At 43.1% G+C, this 20,241-nt stretch overlaps 1 protein-coding gene across 2 annotated transcripts; it reads right to left on the bottom strand.

The window, feature by feature from the left end:
• Window positions 1-12,657: 12,657 nt before the first annotated feature.
• LOC133540019 (uncharacterized) lies at window positions 12,658-18,457 on the bottom strand. 2 transcript variants are annotated; one of them, XM_061882471.1, is made up of 6 exons: window positions 18,012-18,457; window positions 17,861-17,926; window positions 17,636-17,707; window positions 17,527-17,577; window positions 17,278-17,448; window positions 12,658-17,035 (listed from the first exon to the last, which is right to left on the bottom strand). In XM_061882471.1, exon 6 carries the CDS (start codon window positions 16,838-16,840, stop codon window positions 12,893-12,895), a length of 3,948 nt encoding a protein of 1,315 aa, XP_061738455.1. In that variant the 5' UTR covers window positions 16,841-17,035; window positions 17,278-17,448; window positions 17,527-17,577; window positions 17,636-17,707; window positions 17,861-17,926; window positions 18,012-18,457; the 3' UTR covers window positions 12,658-12,892. Both variants share the same exon structure in this region, with proteins under 2 accessions (XP_061738455.1, XP_061738466.1).
• Window positions 18,458-20,241: the final 1,784 nt, after the last annotated feature.

Raw genomic sequence — 20,241 nt, forward strand, 5'->3', positions numbered from 1 at the left:
TGGCTCACAGTTTGATCTGGGTTACGAGCAGCCGATGGTCTGTGCTGCCAAGCTCTGGACAGTAGTTAACAGTAGTTGGTAACAGAAGACTTCTAGCGTCGAAATATGAGGATGTGGTCCAGCTCTTCCCTGGATAGAGAAGTGGATACCACCAAATTTGTCACATTTCATGTGTCAAGTGAAACGCAACAAATATGATTAAATTAATCCTCTTCCTACAGTATATCCAAAGATATCGAATTCAATATACATTTGAAAAAGATATACATCTTGAGTTTATATTTCCATAACAGTATTTTTATGTATGTATGTATGTATGTATGTATTATTACTAACCTCATTGTTGTGATATTGTGTCAAGTCTTGCACATTTTTAGCACTTGCAAAACCAACATGGCATTTAAAAATGTTTCATAAATTAACATAATCACTTCATATGCCTATAACAAAACACAAAAAAAAGTTTGAATCGTAGTAACTGTGTTTGAAAGCTGATTCACAAGTGAATAGAGGACAACATGACATTATTATAATGCAGACTTTGGTCAATGTCAACAAGATGTGAACATGTCATGTAGTTAAGAAATAAAAATGGGCTGCTGGCATTATACAGTTAAAGCTGGCAGTCACATATAGTTGTTGACAGATTTGTACTTTTGTAATCATTACAATTTAATTAAAGACTGTAGGAGGGGAATGGCCTGAGCCGATGTTCTAATGAGCTGCCAGAGGACATCTTTTTTAATAATCTTAGTTTGTAACAAAGATCTTGCCAAGTCACATTATGAGCCATGCAAGGTTATTTATATTTGCCAGCTAATTCACACCTGCCCCAAGGACTGTGCTTCTTTCAAAACAAAAAAAGATTCTGGCTAAAATTATGATTTCATATGCCTTCAGGATTGCTTAGCGTCAAGGACTCCAAGATATTAAAACAAATGCAATGTTGTATTATTATGTCATGTGTTTTGTTAGGCTTTCATTTTCCCATATTTATTAACTACTCTGAACCACAATAAAACATAACCCTGGCTACTATTTTCCATGGACTGTGTACCCCGCCTTCCGCCCGATTGTAGCTGAGATAGGCACTAGCGCCCTCCAAGACTCCAAAAGGAATACGCGGTACAAAATGGATGGATGGATGGATGATTTAAAAGATTTAAGCATGCCTGCATGTGAGACGAAACACATGACCAAATAATCGCCCCAAAATGTGCACTTCCGTGTTACATAATACAATTGAACTGTTGTGTTCACTGCATGGATATCTTCCTTAAGTGTTATTTCATTACACTACTATAACATTGTTTTATTTTTTACTGGGAACCTACAATATGATGAATTTGGTCTTTTCCGGATTTTCTAATGTTGGTACAATGTTGAATACTCATGTTATTGCCACAGCATCACATCATACGGTTTATGGATTTTTGCGTGACCTTGCATGCAGTTTTGAATTTATAATCTGGTTGCAATGTGATGTTAAAACAAGATGGATGTTCTTATTTAGACATTGAGTCAAGCTCTCAGCTAGAGTGGGAGAAACTGGATGGGTGAAACACAAAGAAGGTATGATGAAGTATTATCGTCAAAATCTTGGCATGTGCATAATAACACCAACCTGCAACATGCAGTGACATAAATGCTGCTAAAAACAGCTTTTCATGCAGGTTTGATTTGATTGGCGATTGTGCCTAGTGTGACTAGGTGAATCTGTGTAATGTTTATAAAGTGTATTTTCGACCATATCTGGAAAAAAAATGGCGCTGATGAGATCAAGATGTGTGTTGAAACAGTTTAGATATTGTAAAGATAAATTATGATACTTTTAGACAGGGAGGGGTGTGGTTTTATTTGCAATCCGGGAACACCTCCACAAACAAACATCTGGCAGACAGATTCATAAAACGGGTTATAAAACTGATTGTGGAGCAAAATTTTTGCACAATGTACACTAAAGCATATCCAATACATATTATATGGACCATAAGGAAATGTTTTGAATTTAAATTAAAATCATATGTCCACTTTTGAAGAATTTATATTTCCATCAAGTCTCACAGCCACAATCAGCAAATACATGAACCAGAGTGAAATGTATCTCTCTAATGACTTTTAAAATAAAGTATTGGATTTGATTAAAATGTTTTTTTGTATTTTCTAAACTGTACACCTGGTCAAAATGATAAATAGGAGCATAAATGAGTACATATATTTTCCTATAATCTTCCCTACTAAGGTTCTAACTTGATGAAGCCAAATCTTATAAACTTCTTCTAGGTCAGGGGTCAGCAACCCGCGGCTCTTGAGGCGCATGGGGCTCTTTATCCCCGTCCTAGTGGCTCCCTGGAGCTTTTTCTAAAACGGAAAAAGATGAGGGAAAAATATATTTGTTGTTTTGATAATGTTTGATTGATCGATTGAAACTTTTATTAGTAGATTCCACAGTTCATTACATATTCCGTACAATTGACTACTAAATGGAAGCACCCGAAAAAGTTTTTCAACTTGTTTAAGTCAGGGTCCACGTTTCTGTAGGAGGACAAACATGACGCAAATAATCCTAATTGTTTGTATTAAACATGCTTCACTGATAACAGTATTTGGCCAACACCCTTTTGTCCTACTAATTTTGTTGGCCCTTGAACGCACCATAGTTTGTTTACATACAACTTTCTATGACGCTGCCAAAGAAAGACCCCTTTGTGTCATTTTGTCTACCAAACTTTTTATGTTGTGCGTGAATGGACAAAGGTGACCTTTGTCGATATTATCGACTTGTGCGGAGTGCTAATAATCCATGCTCACATGCTATTTAGGCTAGCTGTGTGTATATATTGCATCGTTATGCCTCGTTTGTAGGTATAATTCAGCTAATTTTATTTTCCTTTACTTATGTCCTCTGTGTATTTACTTTATATTTGTATGTCTCATGACATATTTTCTGTATGTAATATTGGCTACATTTCTGATTGTCTTTCATGTTGTTCCAGACCACAGCAAAGTTAATCATGTAGTTCCAGACCACAGCAAACATTACCCAGGTTGCAAAAATTGTAATACATCTATTAGAAGACGATAACCTGTCCTTTCATTTAACTTGGACACAAACATCTGTACATTTGGCAGTTTTAAACCAGTAATTTCCAGGAGTTATCTCACCCTCTGAAAAACTTACTTAATGTGTTGCCTTCATTATAACACTTACATAAGGCTTTTAACTTTTTGCGGCTCCAGACAGATTATTTTTTTGTATTTTTGGTCCAATATGGCTCTTTCAACATGTTGGGTTGCCGACCCCTGTTCTAGGTGAACATGTTTTGGACACTTGGGTGAAGAGAGGGGCAGAGCTTTCAACCGATCACCACCCGGTGGTGAGTCGGCTCCGATGGTGGGAGAGGTTGACAGACCTGGCAGGCCCAAAATTATAGTGAGGGTCTGCTGGGAACATCTGGCCAAGTCTTCCGTCAGAGAGAGTTTCAGTTCCCACCTCCGGGAGAACTTCGACCATGTTACGAAGGAGTCGCTGGACATTGAGCTCGATTGGACCATGTTCAGTGCCTCTATTTTTGAGGCAGCTGATCTGAGTTTTGGCCGCAAGGTGGTCGATGCCTGCCGTGGCAGTAATCCTAGAACCCACTAGTGGACACTAACAGTGAGGGATTCCATCGAGCTGAAAGAGTCCTATCGGGTCATTTTGGCGGACAGCTACTGACAGGCAAAGTGGTGTGCGGCTTTGGTGGTCGCATAGGCAAACACTCAGACATTGGAGGAGTTCGGAGAAGGTATGGAGAATAACTTCTGCACAACTTCGAAGGGATTCAGGACCGCTATGTATAGTGAGGACGATGTGCTGCGGACGTAAACTGGGAATCGTGTGGATCGGTGGAAGGAATACTTCCAAGACCTCCTCAATCCCACCTACACATCTAACAATGAGAGAGAAGTTAAGTCCCTACCTTTAGTCAAAAGTGATTTATGACCCCCCATAAAACAATGATTTATGACCCTCAAGGTCAAAGGTCAATGATTTATGAGGGGTCAAGTTCAAAGGTTAATGATTTATGAGGGGGTCAAGGTTAAAGGTCAAAGTCAAAGGTCAGGTTCAAATGTCAAGGTCAAGTGGGTGTAGCTTACCCGGAAGAGGGTGGAGTTAAGACCTGCGGTGGGAGTGGTTAAACCAGGAAGAGGGTGGAGTTTTAAACAGAAAGAGGGCAGAGTTAAGACCTGCGGTGGGAGTGGTTAAACCAGGAAGAGGGTGGAGTTAAGACCTGACAGGGAACAGAGGAGGGATCAGTTTTTTTAAGAAAGCAATGTCATCTGAGCAGCATGTGACCATATATTTGATAGTTTAAATGTTTACGATCGTTTGAAACAACTTCCAGATTTCGATGTATTGATGGTTGGGAATGTTACGTGTGGAGATGTGGACACGCACGCACTTCACACACACACACACACACACACACACGCAGAGGAGGTGGAGCTTTATACGTTAGCGTAAAGACTTTGTTCGATTCGGTCATGATTAGTGAAACGCCTGTTTCGATTTATAAAAATAATAAAACTTACATTGACGCTCCGCAAAAAAGTCGAGTGTTTCTAAATCGTATTCAGATGCCGCCGACCGAATCTTTGCGTGAGAAATGGGATTTGGAAGGGGAGGGATCTTTTGGATTTGTATTCAGATACGAAATGGGTGATATCTGCTTATTTCAGCTAAAAGAAAGAAGAGACGGAAGCCCTTTCTCGATATTTTCATCGTTATCTACCGTGGATTGGGAAGTTTTAAGACTGGCAATGCCCGATTTCCTGTGGCGTGATCCTTCACCGGTGGATAAACGCGTAAAAGGAAGCTTGTTTACTTACCCGACGATGGATGAGTTGAATGAGAGAAGAATTCTGTTCAGCGCTACCTGGGAGACGAAATCTTCAGCCTCGGGTCGTTGGTTTTTACGTGCCAGTCTCCGTGCTCCAAAAATCACCGGTACCTATACGGCTCAGTGGACCGAGCCCGATGTCTTTTCCCTGGAGTCTTTCAACGATGAATGCGGGGTGTTTACACCGTTGGTGGTCGTACCCATCGTGGCATGGCGAGAGCGAATGGCGTCGATGAAGGAGAAAATAAACGACTTGTTCCGAAGCAGTCGACAATGGAAAAGCATGCTGACGACGAGAAGAAAGTTGTCCTTTGAGACCACACCCCCGACGGAGGACGAAAGGACCTCCCCCGCTTCAGTTTCAACCAATAACCTTCAAGGAAACACCCCCTCCACCGACTCGTCCAATACCCTTTGAAAATCATAGCGTTAGTTTGATTGGTCGAGACTTTTTTTTCGACCCTCCCTATAAAAACAACCCCCACCCTGCAATTTTTTTTTCGACCAGACCATATTGGCTCCCTTTTTTGAACGCACGGATCTCAAACAAGAAAATGGCAAACAAGACCATCAGACGCGTAAAGACCCGTCTTATACCACAGGACGATTTCAAACCATCCGTAAACACGACTGATGAAGCAAACATGGCCGAGATCTTTAACCCTCCTGAAACGATGGCTGGATCGGAGGTGGTGAGCGACGATGAGACGTGTCGCTTCGGCAGATGTTTCTGCAGATGGGGGGTGAAAACCGACAACGCTACGCAGTCTTTGCCAGATGACGATAGGAAGGAGGAGGAAAAGGAGAATGACCTGATCATCATAACACCTCCGCCGTCCCCGCCACCACCCCCGTCACCATCCCTGTCACTCTTGGACCCCCCGTTGCACATCGATGATGAAACCGATGGGGGGAAGTGGTTGCTTTTCACCAGCACGGTGAAAACGGCCGTGTTTCATCTCCTCAACGAGGCCATCCGCCAGTTCAGGCAGAGCGAATGTTACGGTTGTCGGGTGAACCATCCGAGCCAGAGAAACCACCCGTGCCTGGAACCCTATGAAGAGGACTTTCTCCTGTACAACTACGACGGACTCATCAAGACTCTGCGTACGTCTAAATTCATTCAAGCCATTCAACGCTTGCTGATGCTTCGTCGCATCGAGGCTGAGGATTCAAGGGTCGAATCCTACGCCGACTCTCTGCTGTCTCAGCTGAAATCAGAGAGAAATGTCTGGTGGGCCATAGATGACGTGTACAACGAGTTGGTACGGGGTGATGAAACGATTTTGAGACATCTGGATATGGTGACAGAGTGTTGGAATAATTACAAAAAAGATGGGTAATTATTGGAGAAAACTTGTAAACTCCATCGAGAACCACGCTGTTATTTACCCGTTGATTGACGCGATGGAAGCGTATGTTCTAAAACGAGACAAACCTCAAAAACTACAAATTATTCTTGATTATGCCCGCTCTAAGCCTACCTGGGAAGCTACCTGGAAATCCGTTGTCTCTCATGCTTTTGACTTTGACATTTTTGAATCAATTTTGAAGGAATGGTCTAAAGAAAAGTCTTTTCAACCTTCTCCTTATCACGTGTTCATTTTATATGCTCTGTTTGTTGATATGTCGATGTATCGTCTACGATGCGACATCCCCGTCAACGTTTTGTTTGAACTACAAAAACTGCACGAAGCGATTAAATTCACCTACGGTATACCTGTTTTACATCAAACCTTGATTATAGTTTATAGTTTATAGAAAAAAATTGTTTTAGATTCGCTGTGTGGTGTCCATGAATGAATAAAAACAAACTGTTTTAGATTCATTGTGTTGTTTCCATGAATGAATAAAAGAAATGTGTACCAAGCAACACGAGTTCATTTCTCTTTGTCTTTCCACAATGGAGAAAGCTATGGAAAAAGCATACCATACACCCGCACACCCGGGTAGTTTTGGAGGGGTAGATCGACTCCGTCGAGCTGTGCAGGATGAAACGGGGCAACGTGTCACAAAAGAAAAAGTTCAAGAATATTTAACGGGACAGGACGCCTATACACTCCATAAACCGGTTCGCATTCATTTTCCAAGAAACAGAGTCTTTGTCCCGCGACCTTTAACCCAGTTTCAAGCCGACCTCTGTGACATGCAAGCCTTGGCTGAATATAACGACGGTTATAATTATTTATTAACGGTCATAGATGTATTTTCCAAGAAGGCCTATGTGAGGGTTTTGAGGAGAAAGACGTCCGTGGAGGTGGTTGAATCGTTTCAATCGGTGTTGGGGGAAAGTCAGATTCCTCGCAAACTCCAAACCGACGCGGGAAAAGAATTTTTTAACAAGAGTTTTCAAGCTCTGATGAAGAAACACAATATTGTACATTTTTCTACGGCCAGCGATCTCAAAGCTTCGGTGGTTGAAAGATTTAATCGTACTCTGAAAGGGAGAATGTGGAGATATTTTACAGCCAACAACACCAGGCGCTACCTAGACGTCTTACAAGACTTGGTAAAAAGCTACAATCACGGATATCACAGCAGTATTAAAATGAAACCGGTGGATGTGACTTTGGAAAATACCCCTCAAGTGTTTGAGAATCTCTACGGCTCATTCACAGCATTCAAACGCAAATACAAATTTGCCACGGGAGATATGGTGAGAATATCCAAAGTGAGAGGAGTGTTTGATAAAAAATATGAACAGAGTTTTACAGACGAGGTGTTTACAATAACACGACGTCTCCATCGATCTCCCCCGGCATACAGACTGAAAGATTTTGACGGTGAAATAATAGAGGGTTCTTTTTACGAAGCCGAGTTGCAGAAAGTAAAAGAGAGCGAGGACAAGCGCTATCATGTGGAGGAAATTCTAAAACGACGTACGGTCGGTGGCAAAAAACAAGTTCTAGTGCACTGGAAAAACTGGCCCGAAAAATTCAACAGTTGGGTGGACGCTGACCTCCTTACAAATGTATAAAACAATCTGATGCCTTTGATGAGCCTCACAGTCTAAAGATCATCGAGCATTATGGATCATTCCTGCAACGAGGGTTTTTACCTCACCTTACCCTCCAACGCCAGCCTCAACGTATTTAAAGAAAACAAAAGTTCCCATTACCAGATAGATTTAAGTCAACATATAGATTTAGCAGGCTCATGGGAGGTGGCCTTAACAGAGATTTCATACCCTCGCTCATGGTATAATGTTTCTAACGGAGCATTTTATGAATGGCTAAAGAGACCTCCACCGGTGGGACCTGAAAGCAATCCTGGAATGGGGATAGTTTACCGTCAAGAATTGAGAGGGGGATGTTATGAGAACATTACACGATTCATAAATGAACTGAATGAATCTTTACAAAAAATTGACAACGATGTGAGGATAGCCTTTGACGATGTTAAAAAGCGAATCTCCTATCAATCAGGGGGTCAAACTCATTTTCGTTTTTCCCCTTCCCTGGCTTACATCATGGGAGTGAAACCTGGAAAGTGGATCAACTTTGACCGGGGGTCGGCCCCCTATCCCGCGGATATAAACGCCGGTTTCTACCATCTCTACTGTTACAGTGACGTGGTGCGACCTCAGATAGTAGGCGACGCTTATGCTCCTCTTTTGAGAATCGTGAGTGTAGAGGGAGCTTACGGTGAGATTGTCACCAAGTGTTTTAACCCCGCCTACTATTTACCCGTCTCGAAAAATCACATTGAAAACATCAGGGTGGAGATTAAATCTGATCAGAACAAACACGTCGACTTCACCTTTGGAAAGACCATCGCGAAGCTCCACTTTAGACCCGTTAGAAAGTAAAACCAACAACAATGAGAATGAGTCAACCCATGCACGACCCTCTACGTTTAGTGGGTTATTACGAAAGCCAGGTGGGGGGTTCCCTCCCCGGTTTCACAGGTTCACCTGTGATGTACGGGCGTGGGATAGGCTCCGTGTTTTCCAGGTTGTTTCGTTTTGTATCACCTCTGGTGAAAAGAGGTTTTGCCCTGGTCAAACCTCATCTTAAAACAGCGGCAAAAAATATCGCTTCCGACGTATTCAGTCATGCCGTTGGAAAAATGGGTAGTGGGGTACAAGACGGATCAGGAGGAATAATGGTCCTGGCTAGACAACCCCGAAAGAGACCCCCGGGACGACGTCTCTCAACGAGTGGTAAAAAACGCCGTCATCTGGGGAGAAGAAAATCAGTCGGTAAAAGGTTTTCAAAGAGAAGGACCGTCGTTCCCTCACACGATATATTTTAAAAAAAAAAGAAAAAAGATGGCTCTTTTACATCAAAATTCGGCCGAATGCACGATGGCCGAGCTGGATTTATTTTCAGCTCCTATGACTCAGATGTCTATCGATGATAAATCCTACACAGAAGTCCTACCGCTATCCGCCATCACTGACGGGGGTCCTATTGAATTTTTCATCCCGGGAGAAGGTGAAAAGTACTTGGATCTGAATGACACATTACTTTACCTGCGGGTTAAAATTACCCGCGCCGATGGATCAAATATCCCAAACGACGCCAATGTGGGTCTCATCAATTATCCTCTAAACACCATCTTCAGCCAATGCGACATTATGCTCGGGGAAAGACTGATTTCTCAATCCAGCGCCACACACCCATACAGGGCGATAATTGAAACGCTACTAAACTATTCTGAAGCCACACTCAGAAGTCAATTCTCAGCCGGGTTATTCCACAAAGACACCGGCGGCTCAATAGACTCTATAGAAACAGCGAACGGACCAAACAAAGGACTCAACATCAGAGCCGGTTACACGGCTGAATCTAAAGAGGTTCAGCTACTAGGACCCCTCCACGCAGACATTCTTTTCAGCGAGAGACTCCTTCTCAACTCGGTGGATCTGAGGATCAAACTCACGCGTGCCAGCGACGCCTTTTGTCTCACAGGGGCTGCGGACGGTACTTTCCGTCTGAAAGTGCTGGGTGCCTCTCTCTTCACAAAAAAGGTCACCGTTTCGCCGGCCGTACGATTGGGGCACGCCTCGGCCTTACTCAAAGGAAACGCACTCTACCCTTTGTCACGGGTCAGCGTGAAAACCTACTCTATCCCTGAAAATTCCAGAGTATGCACACAAGAAAATTTGTTTTTGGGCACGATGCCTAAATACATTGTTTTGGGTATGGTAAATCATGAAGCTTTCACAGGAAGAAGAGATCTCTCACCCTTTAATTTCCAGCATTTTAACGCTGAATACATCACCCTCTGTCACGCGGGAAAACAAATTCCCTCCAAAGCTTTCCAACCGCAATTTAACCAGGGGGCTTCGGTCAGAGAGTTTTACAACATGTTTACCGCTACAGGGAGGCATATGAAAGATTTACCTCTGTGCATCAACAGACAAGATTTTGAACGGGGTTATTCGCTGTTTGTGTTCAATCTCAATCCGGGAGAGGACAGCGACGCATTGTCTCGGGTTTCTAATGGCACTTTGAGGTTGGAAATGAGATTCAGAGTACCCTTACCCAACACGGTCACTCTTGTGGTTTACGCATGTTACGATTCTATTTTGGAAATTGATTCCAAACGACAAGTGCTGGTGGATTATTATTGACGACGGAGATGAATAACCATCAACTGGAGAAGCTTCTGCGACGAGTGTTGGGGAATGTTTTCTGTGGTGTATGGGCCTCCGACCAACTCCCCTCACTGACTCGCTCCTTTACCCCACCCTCCTACTTTATCGTCAACACCCACGAAGGACATCGACCGGGGGAGCACTGGTTATCGATGACTCTGGAGGAAGATGGGACCGCCACTTTTTTTGATTCTTATGGATTTTCTCCCGATTTTGATTACTACCCTCGGAGCATCTTGAACTTTTTGGAAAATCGTTCTGACCGTATATTCTACCACAACCTACAGCTTCAACACCCTTTGTCCACAGTGTGCGGTCAACACTGCGTTTATTATCTGCACCATCGATTTTGCGGACTGTCTTTTGAACAAGTTTTGTCTTTATACACAGATGATGTAGTAAAAAATGATCTTGAAGCATATACCCTGGTTAAAAAAATTCAATGTTGTACTAGCACGAATAAGAATAATAGTAGTCGTTGTGGCGTACAAGACGTCTGTTGTTTAGAAACTTTTTTGAACCGTTGAAATGAAAATGCTGTACACACTGCGTTTGATGAATAAAAAAACATTTTATTGAAACAAGAGTTTTGTCATCATTCATTCAAGGTTTAACCAATGTGGGGACAATGTCACTTTTCTACCTCTTCTTTTCCTCTCGGGGGATAGAAATGTTTCTTTTTCCACCCATTCTGATTCAAACTCTCCATCCGCTTTCAGACGTCTGTATTGATCTCGTGCTCTGGGGTTATGAATGGTCGATGTGGGGACATTTAGCTCCGTCAACGCTGTTAAAAATTTTCTCCAACCCTCAGGCGTGCGGGTCTGTGGATTTTTGGACCGTTGCATCAGGTGTTTCAGTAAATCGATCATATGAGATCCCTGCACCGGTGTACCGTTTTGAACAAACTCTCCTTTAGAGGTCCACCCCTTATCATTCTCGGATAATTTTTTCATAATGTACTCGGCGTTGTTACGGTCGCGTCGGGGGAGGATTTTCAGAACTTCGATCATCGTGACATCCTTTGACCCCCCGCCAGTATTCCGAGGTTTATCCTCCGGTTTATCCATCGGTTTATCCTCTGGTTTATCCTCCGGTTTATCCTCAGAGTCATTCCATGGTTCACCCCGCAAATCCTTGTGTAAAGTCAGAGTCATCCTTTTCTCCTCCCGTTGCCCCTGCTTCAACAGGCCGAGATATCTCTGCAGCAGGGTATCGTATATTTTTATTCTTTCATGAGGATTCATTCCGGGTTCGTTTAAGACGGCTCTCATTTTAACATCTAGATCATCCTCCGCCGAGTCTCTGATGGTCGGCTCCGGGCGAGTCAGACGATTTAATTGTTGGGGGGATAGGAGAAACAATTTTTGAGCCTTTTTCATCTTCAACCTTTTCCGCTCAATCCACCGATAAGATTCCCTATAAACGGTACGACGGTGGCCAGTAAGGGTAGAAGAAAACCGCCCGACTGTTTCATCAGAGTCTGGCGTTTGCGTTTCAGTCCAGTCCTTTTATCAGCCAGCAGTCGGATGATTTTCTTTTGTTTTTTAAGCTGAGCAAATTGAGACGGTGATAAGGGCACATTACCCTTCAGAATGTTTAAAGCAATTTCACACAGCGTCTGGATAAAGTCTGGTGAGCCGTGACTCAGAATATCTCGACGTTTTTGTGGTGTGGCATGGTACAGAGCTTTTAACATGGGACCGTTCCTCTTTACACGCTTTGACATTATGTTTTTGGCACGTAGACAACGGGCCACTGGTGCGGAAGCACGCCCGACCTCACTCTGTATTGTTCTGGACAGAAAGGTGTCAGGTCGACCAATAAATAGCCATGAGCATCCAAAGTAGCATCCGCAAAACTTTCCAAGAAAAAACTTTTTTGTGCGGGGAACATTTGCTGTGCCAACACGTTAATCTGCAATCTGTCCCGCGGATTCTTAAACAGTATCATATAATTACAGTTTAAGCTAATGGTGCGTGAAAATTTTCCCTGATGAAAAACATTCTGGGTCAGCATCATAACGCTCATATTTCTATGATGTCTATACTGCGTGAAAATTTTAACCACTTCGGGGTGATTTGAGGCTTGAAAAATAACATCGTCCAAAATCACCAAATGGGTCTGATCGTCCGGAAACAAGTTTTCATCTTCAAAGGAATCAGGCAGTCCTTCAACAAATTTTATTTTTTTATTCATCTTTTTTAATTCAGCATACATGGGTTGGAAAGATGTATAAATCCACACAATGTTGTCGGGTATAGAATTCATGACGTGTTCACAATTTTCCAATACACATTTTACAAAAAAAGTCTTTCCGCAACCACTAGGTCCTACAACCAGGCATGAAAAAGGTGTATGAAATCTGGGATCAAAGTCTACTCGTTCCATTTTTTCCATTTCCTCTCTAATACCCGAAAGGTAAAGTTTTCCCGTCGGGAAAGAGACGTCTTTTGTCATACACCACTCGAAACTTTTTTTCGAAAGACGAGTTATTTAAAAGGAACCCCCTTTTATCACGAACAATTTGGTGATGAGGGGTGTAGATCGCACCTGTTTTGTCTTCCTCCAGATAGCCCTCCACCAAATCTTTAACGCTGTCAAAGTTGACCCTCTCACAACACTCGCGGGTTTGAGTGATTCCTTTGGCACGCAGCACAGTTTTTTTACCCTGCAGGGTATGGTAGGCATAACTCTTTGGACCGGCGGAGACGAATTCGTGAATGCTGTCTCCTCCCAACTCCTCCGTCAAATCGCCTAGATAGGACCCCGTCTCCAGAGAAACTTCCCCCTCGTTTACCGTGTAGATTAAACTATCGGTGTCTGTGTAAAGAACTCTCTCTTGCAACCCCTCTAGGTAACCGTACATTTTCAAACGTGCGTAAGCGGTGGTAAAAGCAGCGACAAATACATTATTTGTGTTACCGGGAAGCACCACGCTGTTTTTACTGTATTGCCATTGCACCATAGCAATTTGCTCGTTGAGAAAGGAAAAATATTCAACCTGATATTTTCCTGAAAATACAAAGTCGAAAAATACTTCACTTTTTCTCACCAAGGTGGTCTGAGTTCTATTGCACCTCTCCGCAAACTTTCCCCAAAGGCTGTTTAAACAGAGTTTTGACATTTGTCTCTTGGCAGGGTTGGGTTCGATTTTTTCAGCATCCAGCTGTATTCCCTGATTTTCACGATATTCACGAATGTACTTTTCCCTGCTTTCTGCATCGACGGCTTCTTTGGGATACCCTGAAGCTTCTTGCTTACCCTTTAGGAAAGTTTGAACATAACCCGTAAAAACGGTTTCGCTCCGTTCTTCAAAGTGCCACACCTCCGTAATCTTACCGACTCTGTATCCCAACTGTAAAGCTTTGTTGAATTCGAGCGTGACCCAGACTCCCGTCAATGCCCTTCCTTCCTCATCATGTTCGCAGGGTTCCTGCTGGTTATTGTTTTCTGCGCATGTGCGGCAAAGTGTAAACACTAGTTTACCCTTGACCGTTCTGTAGGGTAGCACAGGGAAATAGAGACCTCGAGGAGGGTGAACAACGGCTCTGACCAGACCGAAATAGTTTCCAACATCGTCAAAATCCGTGTGGATGATGACAGGATGACCCAGGGGGTAAGGAAATGCGCTGTTGACGTACGGGTAGAGAGAGGTGACATCCTCATACAATACACGCTGGTTCTCACCCGCCGTGTGCCTCAAGCAAAAGGCGCTTGTCCTACCTCCATAAAGAGCGTCTCGAGGCATGAGAGGTGCGGGGTAATTGCGTGTTTTGAGAAAGTCTATTACCCTAGGGTTTGATTTTTTCATTTCATTCCACTCGTGCTCTCTGATGACGATGATGTTGACCTTGTGGTCACGCTTTAACGCTTTCATTTTTTTCTCGGTAGCCTTGTGCAACTCCTCGAACGGTGTGTTTGTCAAAGGGCATACAGCACCGGGTTCGAAACACGTCGGGCATCCGTGATAAAAACACCCCTGAAATTCCCAGACGAATGGTTTGCCACCGATTATAGCAAACCCATCCACAAAGTATGCCCCCATCTGTTTTTCGCCTTTGTTTAAAGCATGCTGAATGAAAATACCACGACGATGCGACTCCCATTCTAACCATTGGATGTTGGTGTGTGAGTATTTTTTACACAACCCTCGGTAGTTATCCGGGGAAGGTATGGCTAGAGAACGCGGCTCGAGGAAATTAGTCACAAACACCTTCATGCAGGCCGAGGCTATGGTGATACGGGAGAAGGGGTCAACACCCGTCTCGCTCGTAAACTCGGCTCTAAATTTGATGCAACCCTCACGAAGAACATTGACGTCGTTTTTACAGTAGTGTACCGCTTGTTTTTGAAAATCAAAGACCTCGCTTTTCTCATTTTGATACCACGTCTCAAACTTGGTGCGTTCAACAGGTGTCATGCGTTCTACACCGTAATTGCTGATTGCGGGGTATTTTCCGACATAATTTAAATGTTCCTCCGAACAAAATTTGTGAGGAAAATACCCCTTGGACCAGCAATCACCGAGTCCTAACGCTTTTGGCATAGCGCTAAGCGGCATGGTAAGGAAGGAAAGCGAGTCAATGTATTTTTGCAAAAAATCAGGGTCTTTAAAACAGAGAACTTTACTCCCCTGCATGATAATTAAGGGTGCTATACCCAGCCGTACCATGCCTCTCAGAATCAAGTAACCGTCAAATCCTCTCGAATTGTGGGCTATAAATGTAGATTTAAGATAACGAGGTTTCCTGAAATGATTGAGGAAAACTGTAACACAATCCAGTCCAAAAGCACACCACTCTTCTCCTTGCAGCGTCTTGGTACAGACTAGAAAGGGAATGTGAGTGTGATTGTCATCGACAAACGTCTCAAAATCATAGAATATGATATTATCATTGTGGTTTACTTCACGTGGTTGGGGTTGTATATAGCAAAGATGTCGTGTTTCAGGTGTCTCTGAGTCACTGCGAGGTAGCTCTTCTTTACATATTTGACATTTTAACTTAGGGCACGTGTGTTTAGCGATACCTGTAGCCACAGGTACATCGTAAAATAGGTTGCATTTAAGGCATTTCTTTCGCCGATCGCAGTTGCTGACGAGTTTTTCCATAACCCGGTGTTTTACCCTGTGTCTGAGGAGACATGCAGGAGAACGACACCACATGTTGCAATCCCTGCAAAGCACAGTTTTCCCCTCTATTTTTACACACCCGTTTTGTGTACAGACCAAGCAATAGCCGTCGCATTTGTGTCTGTCGGGTTTGTCGTACCCTTGGTAACAGTAGTGACAAACGTGCGGTTTTGACAAAAAACCTTTAATGTTAATGATACCGCTGTAATGATTCTGAGATAAATACAGATACAACGGATTTTCTGATTTGGGGTAATCCGTCTCGAACCGTGAGAGGGGTCGTTGGCCCTCTTCTCTGTACAGTATGACAATTTTACGACGTACCACTTTTTCAAATTCACGAATATGACTGAAAGTGACGGAAGTCTGTTCGTCTAAGCCCGCTTTTCTCTGTATTTTTTCAGCCTCCGCCACAGCCTGGCTATCTGTAAATTCAGGATGTAACAGACTTGCTAGGCTAATGGCAAAACATAGTTGATTATTCGAGTTTAATGGATTGTAAAGATAACGAGCTTTTTTTCTGCGGATTTCATGTTCCAAAAGGGTTTCGATTTTTCTTCTTACACCACCTCGAGGGTTATGTATCACCTGGACCATCACCTGTATTTCTTCATCGTTCAATATTTCAACGTTTGATTGTACCAACAGATCTAACACATCTTGAAAAGCATTCATCACAGCCCCGGCATCGTTTCGAAATGTAAATGAAGTGTGTTGATTTGCACTTTCACCGGATAACTCCAATTGAATGATATCGCCGGGTCTAGCTTCCTTAGTTACCATCTGTGTCAGCTTTTTAAGGCTCCCCAAGACTCCGCGGTAAAATGTGGCGTAATCTGTTACATCGTTGTTTTGAGGAAAAGTTAAAACGCTGGATAGTTGTATATTGTTGAATGTTTCCCTCCTCAAGACATTTACCCCATCACCCCTCTGGGTCTCATTTGAAATTGATTGGTCAGCCGTTGACGGTTGGTTCTGCATGACCCCCACCACCTCCGAAAAATCCAAACATTCCCCCGAGGGTGTCGCCCCTCCCAACACATCGTGATGCTGTGTAGAGGCTTGTGTGTTTGTGTTTGAATTTAACACATTAATATCATCTTGCAAAGACGGATCATTGTTTGGTTCCCATTCTATCTGGTTGTTTGGATCTAAATGATGATTACAAACGTCTTCATCTTCTTCAATAACTACATCTAATTCAGATGGAACTACACCCATTATATTTCTCTAAAGAAAAAAAAGAAAAAATAATTCGAATGGAACAGATATAACAAACCAGTATGTATCAAATCATGTCTGCCATCTTCATGAGAGTGCGAGCCAGTATACGATAGTACTGTTTCAGCCTTCTTCTGTTTCTATCATGTTTGTCGAGCTGGCGGGCGCATCTACGCTTCCTCCTGCGTTTGTTGCCTGTGGAAAAAAAAAAAAAAAAAAAAAAAAAAAAAATTAATATATACCGGCTTTAACCACATGTGGTGCTGTCATCTCCACTCATGCAAGCATAGCCGGAAACAACCGCCCACCTCCGGAATCAGTCCCCGCCCATTCCCCTTAGGCGCGAAATTCATTTGAGCGAAAGACATTGGAATGAGAGGAGCTCTTTAAAGCTCCTGAGAATCTTAAAAAGCTTACAGAAAACGAGAAAAACTTACAGCGGGTGCCTGTTGGACATTCACCGTCGTTTTCGATGATTTCCCCACGGAGCAAGGATTCGATGTCTGGAGTCTTTGGCGCAATCAAGCCTTCTCCTCTGCCTGGAATGGCCGTTGACGGACCCTCCAGCGTTAAGGGAGACCAGTGAGCAAGAGATGTAAACGGAAAATCTGTAAGTAAATATATGTATATATGTATCGTATACCGCATGTTTTTTTTCTTGTAAAAATGAGAATTATTTGACTCACCAGACTGCGATTGGGTTAAAGGGATCGCGTTGGTCTCTTCCGGCGAATCCTCTATAAAACAAAATAATGAATACACACAATATTAAATAATTCGAAGGTTTAAACACACCTCGATAATCATCTTCCAACTTTGTAAGATCGATCAAACAAAGTTCTTCGTCTTTCACTTCGTCGTCATCGGCTGTTAAAAAAAAAAAAGGTATTACATCGTCGTACACGTGCAATGCTTTTAACGTTTAAATGCTTAAACGGAGTTAAACCATTGTCTAATAATGTGGTAAAAACGGAGGTAATGAAATGAATACAGTAAAAAAAAAAAAAAATCGGTACTTACACAAAAGGATTGGAGACTCTGTTAGGAGATCCCTTGGTGGTGGGTGAATTTCAACTCGATGTTCGACTGTTTTTAGTTCGAATAAATACTTATTATAGTAACATTAAACAGACGTGTTACAAGGAATGAAAAAAAAAAAAAAAGAAATTACCTTTCATTTTGCAAATCGCGGTTACACTGTGTTCTGCTCTAGTTCTCCATCTGTTTAAATATGTTTTCGTGAGGTATGGAAGTTGTTTCAGACGGTCGTAAACATTTAAACGGTCAAATGGGTGGCCAGTTTCTATTCATACGAAATTCTCAAGCTCCCATAAAAACTGAACCCTCCTTTGTACCCCAAACTGACCTGTTGATTCAAACGGTCATAAACATTTAAACTGTCAGATGGGAAGTCAGTAAAAACTGAACCCTCCTTTTGTCCCCCAAACTGACCTGTTGTTTCAAACGACCGTAAAGACCAGTTGCTACGTGACACTGTGTTCTGCGATAGTTTTTTCCATCTGTTTAAATATGTTTTCGTGAGGTACGGAAGTTGTTTCAGTGCGTACGAATGTGTGTGTGTGTGTGTGTGTGTGTGTGTGTGTGTGTGTGTGTGTGTGTGTGTGTGTGTGTGTGTGTGTGTGTGTGCGTGTGTGCGTGTGTGCGTGTGTGCGTGCGTGCGTGCGTGCGTGCGTGCGTGCGTGCGTGCGTGCGTGCGTGCGTGCGTGTGTGTGTGTGTGTGTGCGTGTGTGTGCGTGTGTGTGCGTGTCCACCAAAAACTTCCCAATCCACGATAGATAACGATGAAAATATCGAGAAAGGGCTTCCGTCTCTTCTTTCTTTTAGCTGAAATAAGCAGATATCCCCCATTTCGTATTTGAATACAAATCCAAAAGATCCCTCCCCTTCCAAATCCCATTTCTCACGCAAAGATTCGGTCGGCGGCATCTGAATACGATTTAGAAACACTCGACTTTTTTGCGGAGCGTCAATGTAAGTTTTATTATTTTTATAAATCGAAACAGGCGTTTCACTAATCATGACCGAATCGAACAAAGTCTTTACGCCAACGTATAAAGCTCCAAATAATGACTAAGCCTTACACTGCCCTTTTGTACCCCTCGTGTGTGTGTGTGTGTGTGTGTGTGTGTGTGTGTGTGTGTGTGTGTGTGTGTGTGTGTGTGTGTGTGTGTGTGTGTGAAGTGCGTGCGTGTCCACATCTCCACACGTAACATTCCCAGCCATCAATACATCGAAATCTGGAAGTTGTTTCAAACGATCGTAAACATTTAAACTATCAAATATATGGTCACATGCTGCTCAGATGACATTGCTTTCTTAAAAAAACTGAACCCTCCTCTGTTCCCTGTCAGGTCTTAACTCCACCCTCTTCCTGGTTTAACCACTCCCACCGCAGGTCTTAACTCTGCCCTCTTTCTGTTTAAAACTCCACCCTCTTCCTGGTTTAACCACTCCCACCGCAGGTCTTAACTCCACCCTCTTCCGGGTAAGCCACACCCACTTGACCTTGATATTTGAACCTGACATTTGAACCTGACCTTTAACCTTGACCTTTAACCTTGACCCCCTCATAAATCATTAACCTTTGAACTTGACCCCTCATAAATCATTGACCTTTGACCTTGAGGGTCATAAATCATTGTTTTATGGGGGGTCATAAATCACTTTTGACTAAAGGTAGGGACTTAACTTCTCTAATGAGGAAGCAGTGCCTGGACAGTCCTCGGTGGGCTCTCGTATTTCTGGAGCTGAGGTTGCTAAAGTAGTTAAAAAGCTCTTCGGTGGCAAGGCCCCGGGGGTGGATTACATCCTCAAGGCTTTGGATGCTGTGGGGGCTGTCACGGTTGACAAGACTCTGCACCATTGGACATCGGGGGCAGTGCTTCTAGTATGGCTGACTAATGTGGTGGTTTCTCTATTTAAAAGAGGGAACCGTAGGTTGTGTTTCTATTATGGAGGGATTATCGTGGGATTATTGTGGGATCACAATAATCAGCCTTCCCTGTAAGGTCTATTCAGGTGAACTGTAGAGAGAGCTATGTCCAATAGTCAAACCCTTGACTAAGAAGGAGCAGTGTGGTTTTCGTCCTGGTCATGGACCAACTCTATACTCTCGGCAGGATCCTTGAGGGTGAATGGGAGTTTGCCCAACAAGTAGACATGTGTTATGTGGAGTTGGAGGAGGGATTTGTCACTCGGGAATATTCAAAACCAGCAGCATAAAGACCAGCATACCCATGGAGCCTACGCCCGAACGTCGTTTCTCTTTGCAGTAAGCATCCCATCTCTGGCTTCCCTTCCCGTGTACTTGCTAACTCCCAGTTACCTCTTTGTCCTGTGTCTCATGTCATTTGTGTTCTCTACAGTGTCCTTCCTGTTCC

The sequence above is a fragment of the Nerophis ophidion genome, linkage group LG02 (genome assembly GCF_033978795.1).
Source record: "Nerophis ophidion isolate RoL-2023_Sa linkage group LG02, RoL_Noph_v1.0, whole genome shotgun sequence".
Classification (NCBI taxonomy): domain Eukaryota; kingdom Metazoa; phylum Chordata; class Actinopteri; order Syngnathiformes; family Syngnathidae; genus Nerophis; species Nerophis ophidion.